Source organism: Taudactylus pleione, unplaced genomic scaffold, assembly GCF_031769625.1.
Source record: "Taudactylus pleione unplaced genomic scaffold, aTauple2 ptg000110l, whole genome shotgun sequence".
NCBI lineage: Eukaryota > Metazoa > Chordata > Amphibia > Anura > Myobatrachidae > Taudactylus > Taudactylus pleione.
Window position 1 is genome coordinate 454,288 of NW_028284512.1, and position 15,512 is coordinate 469,799.

The 15,512-nt window shown below is 43.8% G+C and overlaps 1 protein-coding gene across 6 annotated transcripts in view; it reads left to right on the top strand.

Annotated features, from left to right (window-relative positions):
• Nucleotides 1-15,512, top strand: part of ADGRD2 (adhesion G protein-coupled receptor D2) — a 374,363-nt gene that overhangs the window by 144,583 nt on the left and 214,268 nt on the right. For all 6 annotated transcript variants that reach the window (XM_088471096.1, XM_088471093.1, XM_088471092.1 and 3 more), the window contains exons 19-20: nucleotides 2,803-2,936; nucleotides 11,470-11,585. In XM_088471096.1, the coding sequence (XP_088327222.1) occupies nucleotides 2,803-2,936; nucleotides 11,470-11,585 (250 nt within the window). The remainder of the gene's footprint in view (nucleotides 1-2,802; nucleotides 2,937-11,469; nucleotides 11,586-15,512) is intronic.

Genomic DNA, 15,512 nt, shown 5'->3' on the forward strand with positions numbered 1-15,512 from the left:
ACTATCACTTTCTTAGCACAGTGTAAAATGACAGAAGCTGATTGGTTGGTACTTAGGGGGAGAGAGATAAAGTGCCAACCAATAAGCTTCTAATTGTTATTTTCGACCACAGTGTGTAAATTGACTGTTAGGGGCGGCTTGCAGTGGCGTAACTAGGGTATTTGGAGCCAAGGGCAAATTGTCCTATATGTGCTGCAAAAAATGGGTGTGGTCACTTAAAAATGGGGCATGTCAACATGATACACACCCCTTTATCGTAACTCTGAACATTCCTTTCCATATGCACCTTAACCCCAGTAGTGCCCCTTATACAGTACCCCCAGTATGCAATGTCCCCAGTTGTGGTCCCTCTTATACAGTACCCCCAGTAGTGGTCCCCCTTATGCAGCCCCTCATTAGTTCACCTTATTTAGTGCCCCCAGTAGTGGTCTCCCTTATGCAGTGCCCCATGTAGTGGTCCCCTTATGAAGTGCCCCCAGTAGTGGTCCCACTTATAAAGGGTCCCAGTAGTGGTCCCTCTTATATAGTACCCTCAGTAGCAGTCCCCACAATGCAGTGCCCCCAGTAATGGTACCCCCTTATGAAGTGCCCCATGTAGTGGTCCCCTCTATGAAGTGCCGCCAGTAGTGGTCCCCCTTATAAAGGGCCCCAGTAGTGGTCCCCCTTATATAGTGCCCCCAGTAGCAGTCCCCCCAGTAGTGGTACCCCCTTATGCAGTGCCCTTTATATAGTGCCCCCAGTAGTAGTTCCCCCTATGCAGTGGCCCCAGTAGTGGTACCCCCTATGCAGTGACCTTTATATAGTGCCCCCAGCAGTAGTCCCTGCCATGCAGTGCCCCCAGTAGTGGTCCCCCTTATGCAGGCCCCCAGCAGGGATCCCCCCTATCCAGTGCACCCTTATACAGTGCCCCCTGTAATGGTCCTCCCTATATAGTGCCCCCAGTAGTGGTCCCCTTAGTGCAGTGCCCCTAGTAGTTATCCCCTTATATAGTGCCCACAGCAGTAGTCTTCCCCCCCCCCATGCAGTGCCTCCAGTAGAGGTGCCCCTTATGCAGGCCCTCAGTAGTGATCTCCCCTCTCCAGTGCCCCCTGTAGTTGTCCTCCCTCTTTAGTGCCCCCAGTAGTGGTCCCCTAGTAGCAAGCCCCTTATATAGTGTCCCTAGTAGCAGTTTCCCTTGTGCCCCTAGTAGTAAGCCCCTTACTGTAAGCCCCCCCTAGTTGTAGTCCCCAGTAGTGCCCAACCCCCAGTTGTAGTCCCCAGTAGTGCAGACACACAAGTAAAAAAAAAAAAAAAAAACCTTAATCCACGCTCCGGCCACTGCTCCTGCCGCTGCATGTCAGTCCTCCTGGGCTGGCGCACTCTGAATTATGGGAGAGACGTCATGATGTCTCTCCCATTACCCACTGCAAGAGCCGGAAGGCAGAGCTCATGAGTGAGCTCCAGCCCGGCTCTTGCAGTGGGCGCTGCAGCAGTCAATGAGAGTCTGTCTGACTCTCATTGGCTGCTGGCTAACACACACATCACCGCCACGCTGGCGTTGATGTGTGTGCAGCAGCCAATGAGTCTGTCTGACTCTCATTGGCTGCTGGTTAACACACACTCGCTGGCGGCGATGTGTGTGTTAAACTGCACAGCCAGAGCCTGCCTCCTGGCGCTATTGGGTAAGTGCTCAGGGGGAGGGAAGGGACTCGGCTGTGCAGCACAGGACCGGCCCTGGGCGCAGAGAAGCTTAGCGCTGGTCCTGTGTAAATGTGTAGCGCTGACCGCACACACTGCTGTCGGCGCTACACTACCTAATATACCATGCGGGTTCAGCCCTGTTAAGTTTTACATGAGTTAGCTTGTTCACAAAGGGGTTAATGAAGAGTCGTATAGCCTGTAAGTCAGCCACAAATGCACCTGGGTTGAGGGCATGGATAAAAATCAGCATTTTTGCCCATATGCAGAGTTATACGCATCTATGCGACCGCTCTGCCCTATCCATACGCTTAGTTTCATAGTCATCATCGTTACCAGTGTGTACTTGCACTAGCCCTATCCTTTGTAAAAGAGGTCCATCTGAGAACAGACGGATCCATACTTGCCTACTCTCCCAGAACGTCAGTGAGGCTTCCGAATCTCGGGTGGCTCTCCAGGATAACTAGCAGAATAGTCTCCCGGAGCCGGCCTGTGGCCACCCTCTTCCTGAGTGGAGTGAGTGGTCCGGGGGCAGCAGATGATGCATTTCACACTGAATTGTATCATTGTGGCCTACTCCCTGTCTTACAATGCCTATAATCGCATTGTATAGTGGGGGCGGAGCCATGATGATGCAATCATGCCATCATGCACCCACTCCGCCCACTTCTGCTGCACAACATCCCCTACCTTGCCAACATGGCTGCCCCATCAATGCAGACCAGTAGTTGGCAAGTATGGACGGGTCTCTGAAGTCGCACAACTCTAAATAGCCCGCAATTCCATTACCACGCCCTAGCTAAACTAAAAGTGAGTGCACACTGGGCGATTAAAGTGGACGACTGAACGATAACGATATCGTTATCGTTCAGTCGTCCATTTTATCGTCCATTTTTAACACCAAAACAATGAATGATAACGATGATGCGCTTTGCTGCGGGTCGTTACTTATTATCGTCCATAGGGTAAACATGCAGGCCAACCTGACGATATTGTCAGGTTGCTGCATGTCAGGGAATGGGGGAGAGAGCCCGGCGCTGAACGATATCGTTAATGATAATGAAAATAGTAAATACAGAGGGACATTTCTGTATGTTACTGTTAAATCTGTCATTTCTTTCTCAGGCCTGCCTATCATTATTGTAAGCGTGACCTTGGCAACCTCTTTTAATAATTACGTGGCAGATGGTCACTGTTGGCTGAATGTTCACACTGACATAATCTGGGCGTTTGTGGGGCCTGTTCTCTTCATACTAACGGTACGTAATTGCTATTCAACATCTACTAGTCAATAAGTATACAATTTATGTCCAAGCACTGATTTACAATAAAAGTTTTTATTATTGGGACCTAGTGAGTTGATGCAGAGCTCGCAATGAAGCGATTGCTCGTAGCTGACCGATATTTGCAATCTGCGCATGCGTATGTATCCCAATTGCCTTGTGCGAACCACTGCGAAAGATCGGGAAGTGTTCGCTCGCTCAGCATAGACAGGCCCAGCTGCATGAGTGACAGGAGAGGCCGTTTGTGGGTGGTAACAGGGGCAGGCCACTAGAAACGGGGGCGTGGAGGTGCGAACGCAGGCGTGCCTGAGTGTTTCAACGCCGTTTCAGAGGCATGCATAATTAACAGGCAGCGTCATTGTACACGTCACCTGGTTGTATTTCACACTGAAGTGATCGCAGTGCTTGCGGCAAGGTATAGTCTACCTCAAGCGCTGCAAGCACATCCGATGGTGCGCGATGTAACAATGGTTTCATGCACTTCCAGGAGATGACGTGCGCAAGCGGGCGTCTTATAAATGGCTGGTGGGCATCTGCATACACAAAGTGATCGCATGCCAAGGCATAGTGGGCATGCTATTGCCTTGCCATGCTATCGTCTGCCTTGCTGGGCGTGCGCTGGATTTGCATACGCTGGGAGCGAGTGAACGCATCTAGCGATCAGGTCTGAATGAGCTCCATAGTCCACAAAACCTTATCCATAACCTCAAATAGCTTTGGACTGCAAGCATAGTTTTTTTCATCTATTTTTGTTACTTAGGCACAATTTGCTGTAAATATCATTAGCGCTTCCATATTGTGGCTATTTACTTCTTATTTTTGGATGTGCAATTCAGCCTCTATTGGTGCAGCAAATTTTATTATTTCTGTTTTTTAGAGGTTTTGCATGCTAGTAATATGATTAATATAACAAATAACACTTGAAGAAGCAATGCAAAATATAGAGCAGGAGCTCATACTGTACCTTTCATTGACACTCACTGTGTCGATAGTGAATAAGTTCAAAGCAGAATGCCGGCAGCATCTTGATTAAAGTCATAAAGCAAACAGTTGAAATGATTAAGCTATCATTACATCTAGAGATGTGCGCTGCCCCCCATGTGTTGTTTTTGGAATTTTTTTTTTAATTGATAAAAAGTTTTTAAAAACAACTAAAATCATGTAATTTTTGCAATCCAAAACCTGAAATTCTACTTTTGACATGTTCACTGTCGACAAAGTGACGGTATATCATAGAGCATTCACTTATAAGGAATGAGTTATTCATTAAAAGAGTGTTACATAGCAGAGGTACCTAGATTTTTAAACACAATTTCTTCCCTTTTCAGAGTCTTTACAAATGTTTTATCTGTATTGCTGGCACAAGAATTTATTGCAGTGCTTTTTTTAAATCAAATTAATAAATGTCAAATTGATCAATTTATCAAAAAGATTTGCGCCCCATTCAAGATGAGTCTCGACTTTGGCTCTTTTGTGTAATCTATACAAATTATAGAGATTATTTATGGTGGCATCCGCGGGACCTTGTTTAAACTCCAGTTCACAAAATCTGATAATATATAATTGAGTCAGGGAGGAGAAAATAATTTCATATAATTATTTAGTGAATAAGTGATTTTTTATTTGAAAAGCTTGTTAGAAAGGCATGTAGTCATAAGGTCGACATTAACAATGTCGGCACTGTAATGTCGACAAGTATGATGTTGACATTTATTAAAATGTCAATAGGCAACATGCGTACATTCTCAGAATGGCGGCATTAGGGTTAGCCTGTGGGAAGGGAGGGTTGGGCACTAGGGAGAGGTTAGGGTTAGGCAATAAGGAGAGGCTAGGGTTAGGCTATGGGGGGGTGTAGAGTTAGGCACTAGAGGGAGAGTTAGGGGTAGATATTAGAGGTAGGCAAAGGGGGAGAACAGTTACCAGAATGCCACTCTATCAGATGACTGCATCTGAAGTCACACTCACATGATTAGCCTTTCCCCCATTACCAGCCCCAAGAGTAAACCAATAGGTTTCACATATAATATATAGACTAGCTCATATCAATCATCTCTTACATGAAACTACTGTATTAGTATATAATTGAACCTCTTTAGTGATGAGAATATTTCTAAAGTGCTAAGGACGAGTCCCACTCATCCTCATCACTGAGTAAATAAAAGCAATAAAAAAACATACTTACAAATTCCTCCCGCGGTAGGTTCTACCAGTGGGGGCAGTGAGGAAGTAATCACACACAGCTACATAGAACCAGGGCATGGTGGATGGGCAATAAAAGTACCCAACATTTCCCATCCTGTCACCTACACATTTAGCTGCACCCTTGTTTGAAAGCGGGGATCCACTATTTCAAATGTGGTGCCTCCTTAGTAGTTATTGTCTGGTGATTGTCAGACAATTACACACTTCACCACAAAATACTAGGAGGGCCCAGGAATGGGTAAGGGCACCTGCACACTTTTTCAAATGAAGTGCCAATGTGGTAGTTGTTTTCTGGTGATCACCAGACATTAATATTCTACACTATAGAAAGTGTTAATAAGTTCAAAGATGATGGGGGCTTATAATGCCCAAATATCTTCATACTGGCTTCATTATACTCTGTGGTCTTCTAATTTGTTACAATAGTTTGTCTAGTTTTAAAGATGGGCATGCCTTGTTGGGCTACCATATTATTCCTACATATTATGCATATAATTTAAGTCCATGTAAATTATATGTTTCTTCTTTGGGTTTCATAGGGTCCACAGGGATACCATGGGGTATGTAGTTGGAGTAATCCATTGCACCAAACAGCTTTCAAGCTCCCAGCATGCACAGGACCTCCTCCCTATATACCCCGCCCCCAGCCACAGGCATTCAGTTTTTTTGTTTGGTGCTCGGCAAGTATCCAGATGCATCGGTTATAACAGTGGGACTGGGTTTTTTTTTGGATGGGGGTTAAGCTACTTCTACCTCCGCTGATGTCAAAACACCAGTAACGTTATATGCTCTGGGGATTTCGGCTGGGTCACAGCGAAGCTTAGCTAGCAGCGATGCTAGGGCCCGGACTGCAATCTGATTCAAGGAGATGGTAAGGTAAGGCGACTCCTCGTTTTCAGGGAATCGTGTGCTGCAGTCCTGGCTTCCGGTGTAGGAGACGCGCCGGAGGCTGCTGCTAGTGAGGGCCCATGAGCCGCGTCCTCACTAAGACCACCGGGGCCTTATCGTCTGACGATGGGTAGTAGACACACTAGCAGCGCACTAGTAGTGTCTACTACTGTGAATCCAGCATAACTGTGCCGTTAAGAAGCTTAGAGGAGATAAGTACCCCCCCGCTGCTCCTCCCCCAACCCAGACACAAATTCCTGTGTGGGTTCCCGCGTCTGTTTTTTTATTTCTGACCACCTCGTGTAGTGAGACACTCACAGTCCACCTATGGTGCTCTTCTGAAAGTGGTTGGTTCTGCCCCTCTATCTATCTATCTAATTTCTATCTATCGCTCTATGTATTTATCTATCTATCTATCTATCTATCTATCTATCTATCTATCTATCTATCTATCGCTCTATCATCAGGTGTGTTTCTAGAGAGGAGGGGGCCCTTGTGCAGTCCACGACACAGGCCCCCTCCTCTCTGTCCTGTCCTGTCATATATCTATCTATCTATCGCTCTGTCTGTCATCTATCTATCTATCATATATAATTATATATCTATCGCTCTATCATCTATCTATCTATCTATCTATCTATCTATCTATCTATCTATCTATCTATCTATCTATCATATATCTATCTATCATATATCTATTTAATCTCTATCGCTATATCTATCTATCGCTCTATCTATCTAATCTCTATCTATCGCTCTATCTGTCTATCTATTTATCTAATCTCTATCTATTGCTCTATCTAATCTCTATCGCTCTATCTATCTCTCTATCGCTCTGTCTATCATCAGGGGTGTTTCTAGAGAGGAGGGGGCCCTTGTGCAGTCTCTGACACAGCCCCCCTCCTCTCTGTCCTGTCCTGTCATATATCTATCTATCTATCTGTTCTCTATCGCTCTGTCATCTATCTATCTATCATATATAATTATATATCTATCTATCGCTCTTTCTCTCTCTATCATCAATCTATCTATCTATCTATCTATCTATCATATATCTATCTAATCTCTATCATATATCTATCTAATCTCTAAATATCTATCTATCTATCTACTGTATCTATCTATTTATCTATCTATCTATTGCTCTATCTATCATCAGGTGCGTTTCTAGAAAGCAGGGAGCCCTTGTGAAGTCTCCGACACAGGCCCCCTCCTCTCTGTCCGGCGGCCGGCAGCGCACTGAGCTGTGCGCGGCCAGTGCTGGAGATATAGAGCACCAGACTGCACCCAGAGTCTATAGAGTGTGTGCAGGTCACCGGGAAAATGGCTACGGTGGCCATTTCCCCTGTAGTGCGCATGCACAAATGACGAGAAAATGGGCACGGCGTCCATTTTTCAGTCGTTTTTACAGCGCTGTACCCCCGCACTGATGGTGGGACTCCTGAGAGGTAAGTAATAATATGGGTGCAGGGTGTGCGGGGCCCCCCTGGACCAAGGGGCCCATGTGCCCCACACACCCTGCATCCATTATAGATAACCCCCTGTCTATCATATATCTATATATCTATCTATCATATATCTATCTATCTATACTGTAGCTCTATCTATCATATATCTATCTATCTGGAATGGGTATGAAATACCGCCGGCCTCATGGGTATCTACTAACCTAACCTAACCCCCCTAACCCTCCTTAGGGGTGCCTAACCCTAACCACCCCTTCCCCGCTGCCTAAACCTAAGTCCCCCAGGGGGGGTGCCTAGCCCTAAGTCCCCCCCGGGAGCCCTAAACCTAACCTTCCCCCCCCCCCCGCGGCTGTCCGCTCGCGGTGCCCGGCATCACTACGATCGGGATGCCGGGCGCCGGTCTCCCGGCGTCGGGGAAATGCGGGCGTCTACATCTAGACGCCCGGCATTTCACCCTTGCCGGGATATGACAGTCGGGAAGCCGGCTGCCGGTATTTAGGCAGTCGGCTTCCCGATTGCATACCATCTATCTATCTATCGCTCTATCTATCATATAGCTATCTATCTATCGCTCTATCATATATCTATCTATCTATTTATCTTTCACTCTATCTATCATAAATCTATATCTATATTTCTATCTATCCTATCGCTCTATCTATCATATAGCTATCTATGTATCGCTCTATCTATCCTATATCTATCTATCATATATCTATCGCTCTATCTATACTGTAGCTCTATCTATCATATATCTATCTATCATATAGCTATCTATCTATCTATCGCTCTATCACTCTATCATATATCTATCTATATATCTATCTATCATATAGCTATCTATGTATCGCTCTATCTATCATATATCTATCTATCATATATTTATCGCTCGATCTATCATATATCTATCTTTCGCTCTATCATATATATCTATCATATATCTATCTCTATCTATCTATCTATCTATCTATCTATCTATCTATCTTTCTATCTATCTGTCATATACAGTCAGGTGCATAAATATTGGGACATTGACAGAATTTTCATATTTTGGCCTCTTTTCACCACCACAATGGCTTTGAAATGAAACAAACAAGATGCACTTTAACTGAAGACTTTCAGATTTAATTTGAGGGTAATTACATCCAAATCAGGTGAACGGTGTAGGAATTACAACGGTTTCTATATGTGCCTCCCACTTTTTAAGGGGCCAAAAGTAATGGGACCATCAACTCAAAAGCTATTTCATGGACAGGTGTGGGCTATTCCCTCATTATTTCATTATCAATTAAGCAGGTAAAAGGTCTGGAGTTGATTCTAGGTGTGACATTTGCATTTGGAATCAGTTGCTGTCGACTCTCAATATGAGATCCAAAGAGCTGTCACTATCAGTGAAGCAAGCTATCATTAGGCTGAAAAATCAAAACAAACCCATCAGAGAGATAGCAAAAACATTAGGTGTGGCCAAATCAACTGTTTGGAACATTCTTAAAAAGAAAGAACACACCGGAGAGCTCAGTAACACCAAAAGACCCGGAAGCCCATGGAAAACAACTGTGGTGGATGACCGGAGAATTATTTCCCTGGTGAAGAAAAACCCCTTCACAACAGTTGGCCAAATCAAGAACAGTCTCCAGGAGGTAGGTGTATATTTGTCAAAGTCAAGAATCAAGAGAAGACTTCACAAGAGTGAATATAGAGGGTTCACCACAAGATGTAAACCATTGGTGAGCCACAAAAACAGGAAGACCAGATTAGAGTTTGCCAAACCAAATCTAAAAAAGTCATTTCAGCTCTGGAACAACATCCTATGGACAGATGAGACAAAGATCAACTTGTACCAGAGTGATGGGAAGAGAAGAGTATGGAGAAGGAAAGGAACTGCTCATGATCCAAAACATACCACCTCATCAGTGAAGCATGGTGGTGATAGTGTCATGGCGTGGGCATGTATGGCTGCCAATGGAACTGGTTCCCTTGTATTTATTGATGATGTGACTGCTGACAAAAGCAGCAGAATGAATTCTGAAGTGCTTCGGGCAATATTATATGCTCATATTCAGTCAAATGCTTCAGAACTCATTGGACGGTGCTTCACAGTGCAGATGGACAATGACCCAAAGCATACTGCAAAAGCAACCAAAGAGTTTTTTAAGGCTAAAAAGTGGAATGTTATGCAATGGCCAAGTCAATCCCCTGACCTGAATCCGATTGAGCATGCATTTCACTTGATGAAGACAAAACTGAAGGGAAAATGCCCCAAGAACAAGCAGGAACTGAAGACATTTGCAGTAGAGGCCTGGCAGAGCATCACCAGGGATGAAATCCAGCGTCTGGTGATGTCTATGCATTCCAGACTTCAGGCTGTATTTGCCTGCAAAGGATTTGCAACAAAGTATTAAAAAGTGAAAGTTAGATTTAGGATTGTTTAGTTTGTCCCATTACTTTTGGCCCCTTAAAAAGTGGGAGGCACATATAGAAATTGTAATTCCTACACCATTCTCTTGATTTGGATGTAATTACCCTCAAATTAAATCTGAAAGTCTGCAGTTAAAGCACATCTTGTTTCTTTCATTTCAAAGCCATTGTGGTGGTGAAAAGAGGCCAAAATATGAAAATTCTATCAATGTCCCAATATTTATGCACCTGACTGTATCTATCTATCTATCTATCTATCATATATCTATCTATTGCTATATCATATATCTATCTATTGCTCTATCATATATCTATCATCTATCTATCGCTCTATCATATATCTATCATATATCTATCGCTCTAACGATCATATATCTATCTATTGTTCTATCTATCGCTCTATCGATCATATATCTATCTATCGCTCTATCATATATCTATATATCATATATCTATCTACCTATCTATCGCTCTATCATATATATCTATATATCTATCTATCGCTCTATCATATATCTATCTATCGCTCTATTATCTATCTATCTATCTATCTATCTATCTTTCTTACATATTCTTAGAGCATATAATATTTGATTAAATTATTATATTTAGGGAACAACAGACAAAATGGGAAGAAAAGATGTATCAGTGATTCTTCCAATAGCTGCTGGTAATTGATAGAAGTTGGTAGAAGTTCAGATTACTTCACCTATTAAATTAAATCTTGTTTGAAAATAAATTTCAATTCAGTTGGTGTCATTTATTTTAAAATACATAAAATTCTGCCTGTCCACATGTTCTTTGCTCCAGCTGACCTCCAGTTCAACCTCATCTCTGCTTAGCTACACTATATAGTCAGTCTTGCCTGCATAGAACCCATTCTTTTATGGTACAACAGTGTGTTGTGATCACCATGCAGTTCACATACTGTTATGTCTACAATGCTTTGTGTGTCTGATGATTACTGGTTGGTGTCAGTACATTGCTTGTTTGACAGCACAAAGCTGTGGACTAGAGCATATGTATCCTTGACCCTGAAGTATGATGTGACCTAATTTTATCTGTTGCACGGATTCCTGCACCTTTATTTTCTGCAGTAGTAAATACAGAGCCATCATTATACTAGTTATTAACATAAAACAGGTTTTACACAGTGGGTTTAGTTTGGTGTTATAGTTAATGTCCAAGCGAAATGATGAAAGGTTTCTGGGCATTTCTTCAACGAAGACTCTAATACATATGGTTGATATGTACTAAGCCTTGGAAAGTGATAAAGTGGAGAGAGAGAGAAAGTACCAACCAGTCAGCTCCTAACTGTCATTTTATTGGCTGTGTTTCAGAAAATGCCAGTTAGGATCTGATCGGTTGGTACTTTATCTGCCTCCATGATACGCACATCATGGGCTTGTATCAAAGTAAAGTGCACTGCAAATGTGTATACTGGGACCTTGCTTTCCTAAAATAATCCAGTGATTAAGGTTGAATGTACAAAAAACTTACAAAGTCTAATTTGCTCACTTACTTCTTTCTTATAGGTGAACACATTTGTCCTATTTCGAGTAGTGATGGTCACAATCTCTAGCGCCCGCAGACGCTCCAAAATGCTGACGCCCAACTGTAGCTTAGAAAAGCAGATTGGCGTCCAGGTCTGGTAAGTCGTTATACTTCAAAGAAAATGATAACAGTGAAGCTAAATATCAGGGAGCATATTTCTGGGTAACATGAAAATGCATCTCAGGCATAACGCAGAAATTTTGTTGAAAAGTATGTTTGCAATTGCCAGTTTATCATATTCATCTAATACGTACATGTATGTAATAAGTTATCTATGGGCCTGATTCAGAGCTGCTCGCTAGATGCGATCTCTCGCACGATGTGTATGCAAATTGCGTAAGCAGTGCTGTCACACAGCAATGCATTAGCACGCCCAGTATTTCTTAGGGAGCGATCACATAGTGTATGCAGACACCCACCAGCCTGTTTTAAGACGCCCGCTTGTGCACGTCATGTCCAGGAAGTGTATGCATCCATCTGTACATCGGGTAACATCGGATGCTATCGCAGTGACCATACCCTGCTGCAAACACTGTGAGCACTTCAGTGTAAAAACAAGCCAGGTGACGTGTACTATGATGCTGTATTTTAATTATGCACACCACTAAAACGCCATTGAGATGCTCAGGCACGCCTGCATTTGCACCTCCATTCCCCTGTAATTAATGGCCAGCCCCTGTTACCACCTACACACGGCCTCCCCTGTCACTCACTCTGCTGGGCTATCTATGCACAGCGAGCGAACGCATTGTGAACTTTTGCTAAGGTATGCACATGCGCACTGCGATGCATACACATGCGCACAATGCATACACATGCGCACAACGCATACCATCAGCAGCCATAAGAGTATGCATCTTAGCGAGCAGGTCTGAATGAGCTCCTAGGATCATAAAGACATTTTAGAAAAAATATTCTGCTAGCCTAGGGGCTGATTGTGAGTGTCGCGGATCTCTCTTCACTGATGCAAATGGCGAGTTTTTGCACATAGCGCATACACAGAATTTTTGCGTATATCCGTTCTGTTCTGGGCTAGACACAACTTTAACGCATTTGAAATTGGGCATTTCGGAGTACGAAGTGGGTGGTGGCACAGCGATCACATGGAACCATCCTGACGTGGGCATGTATCAAAAGCTCTGTGCAACGGGGTAGGGAAGTCAGCTTCTGATGAATCTCTTGCTCCTAGCATGGGGCTGGTGCAAATGTTGATTTTAATGACGACGGTTGTGGCCACCGGCGTAAAATCAATTAATGTGTCGGCACAGGTTTCTGCTTGCACACACACAAACAACCACATTAGTTGAACAGATACTTGCATTAGCATAATGTAACAAAACAGGGTTCCGCGGCTGGCTGCAACTACAGCCACTTCACATGCCCCCTAGTGGCAAAATATTAATGAAGAGGCGAGTAGATGAAGGTGTAACAATTTTCTAAAAAATTACTTGTTTTTAATGGATGAAGGTGTTATGACTTAGGGATCATAATAACAATGTTATTTTAAACTAGCTGGGATACTCGGCGTTGCCCGGTTTGAAGACTGGACCAAAGTACACCTGTAGCCTTTTTTTACATTGTCCCTCATCCATTAATCCCATTCCATTGATCCTGAAAAGGACCCCACTGTTTGCTAACATGCATGCAAACAGTGGCATAACTACCGTGTCTGTACATGTCTGCCAGTGCCTGTTGGTGTGCCAGCTGTAATTAGCTGGTGGCCTAGCCCCAAATCCACACCTGCTGTCTGCTGATGGCACACAGGTGAGGTGAGAGGCTGCTGGAGGGACATGGGGAAGTGAATTGCTAGGGGGGCATAATGTGTAAAGGGCACTACTATTGTGTGGAATAATGTGTTATATGGGGCCCTACTACTATGTGGCATAATCTGTAAAGGGCATTACTGTGTGGCATACTGCACTACTACTGTGTGGCATAATGTGTATAAGGGGTACTACCGTGTGGCATAACCTGAATGGGGTCTGTGTTTGGAAAATGTATTTGTTTTTTTTTACCTCTGGGGGGCCCTTTTGAAATTTTGATATGTGGCCCACAAAGTTCTGATACGCCCTTGCATGGAAACACAGAGGCTCTGGATTTAAAATGAACTTGCATGAGTCCTCAAGTTTGCTCTGACTAAGGTTAAAAGGATACTTTTGTAGTTTTCTCACAGGTTTTTGGAAGACTGCAAATTGCCACTGGAACCAGCTCTGAAACCTGTGGAATTTAGGGGTGTCCCCATTTTTAGGGATTATGTGACAGTTTGTGGCTCTGATGAAGTTCAAACCTAGGCAAAAACCTCATCTTTGTCAAACTTCACCCCAATGGCAAATTTGGTGGAGCAAGGTCCAAAACTCTGGCCATGCATAAAGGACAAAAAGATGGACAGGCAGATAGACAGATACGCTTTCTCGCTTATTATATTGATGTTGGTAGTCTATTTACTGATATATATTGTGGATAAAAGTTATGTCCAATTTGTGTCAAATGTATGTATGTACAGTATAGCTGTAAATATCTGTTTCTTCTAAATGTAACATAACAACTTCATCCACTCGCCTCTTCAAATAATTCAAATCTGGAGTAAGTCAATTCCAAAATGTAGATAGTGCTATGATGTTAATGTAAGTCAACATGAGTTTGTCCATTTTAATTTGTGGGGTAGATGGTACTAAGCCTTGGAGAGCGCTAAATTTGAGAGAGATAAAGTACCAACCAATCAGCTCCTAACTGCCATTTTTCAAACACAGCCTGTAAAGTGAGTTAGGAGCTGATTGGTTGGTACTTTATCTCTCTCCACTTTATTACTCTCCAAGGTTTAGTACATTTCCCTCTGAATAATTTACATCTTATCAACTCTTCTATGTATATAACAAAGCTGCTATCTAGACTTGGGAAATATTATCATGTTCTGTCTTACTTTGCCTGTCAAGTTCATTAAATCTGAGTAGATACAGTATATTATTCTTTGTAGCAGGATAGTAGGACATTAACTTGACATAAGTCCAGAAGTGCCACTTCTTGGTTAGAAGCATAAACATAGGATTGGCAACAACTATGAAACAGAAAAAAATAGAATTCCAGCCGTCAACTGCTATCATCAAAAATGTATATAATCAAACCAGGGGCAGTTTAAGGGAGGAGGGCCCATGTCCAGCTTCCGTGCTGGTCCCCTCCTCTCCGGCGGTGCAATAGACACCACATTATAGAGACGCCATACATCACTCTACCCATCCCCCTCCTAACCCCAAACACATAGGTATCCTGTTTCCACAGCATGAAACTTACTGTACAGTAAGTTCCTGCAGACACAAATGGAGGCTGGACTGGATGGGTGGGTGCGCGCTGTTCACTTCAGGCCACATCTGCATCCGCTAGATGACAGTGCGGTGCGTAGTGGTGGTAATTGATGAAGAACAGCACCGGGCCCATGGAGGAGATGGGTTACTGTGTACAATGCATGGATACCCTGGACACTGGTGCTGGCATTGCATGCAGTAGCTGTGCAGGGCTGCAATCAGAAATTTTGGGGCCCGGCACTAAAAAAATAGGCCCCTACCGCCTGGCTCCCAGCTCACTCTATCCTACGCGCTTAGACCAAACACTCCCACTCCAGTACTAGCCAGGCAGTCTGCACTCTGGGCATCTGCTTGACGTGCTGTAGACTTACCTCATTGAAGGAGGCTCCTTCTTCTCCCAGGACGGTAGGCTGGCGTGGCATGCCGACCATAAAAAAAAAAAAACCATTACTCCTTGTCAGTTGTCCCCTGTAAATCAATCAGGGCTGACGCGGCGCGCCAGTCAGAGAGAGTGCACATTTCACTCAAGGAGGCAGTGTAGTAGGTGGTAGGAGCAGATGGACCCCCTCCTTTCTGACAAGTGTCTGAGCCTGGGACTATAGTCCCAGCAGGGGGCTGAGGCTGAACTCCGCTGCGCAGCATAAACTTTTTTTCTTAATATATTTTTTATGGAGTGTGGCCATGCCTATTGACATTAAGCTAAATGACTGGGGCCTGGCAAGACT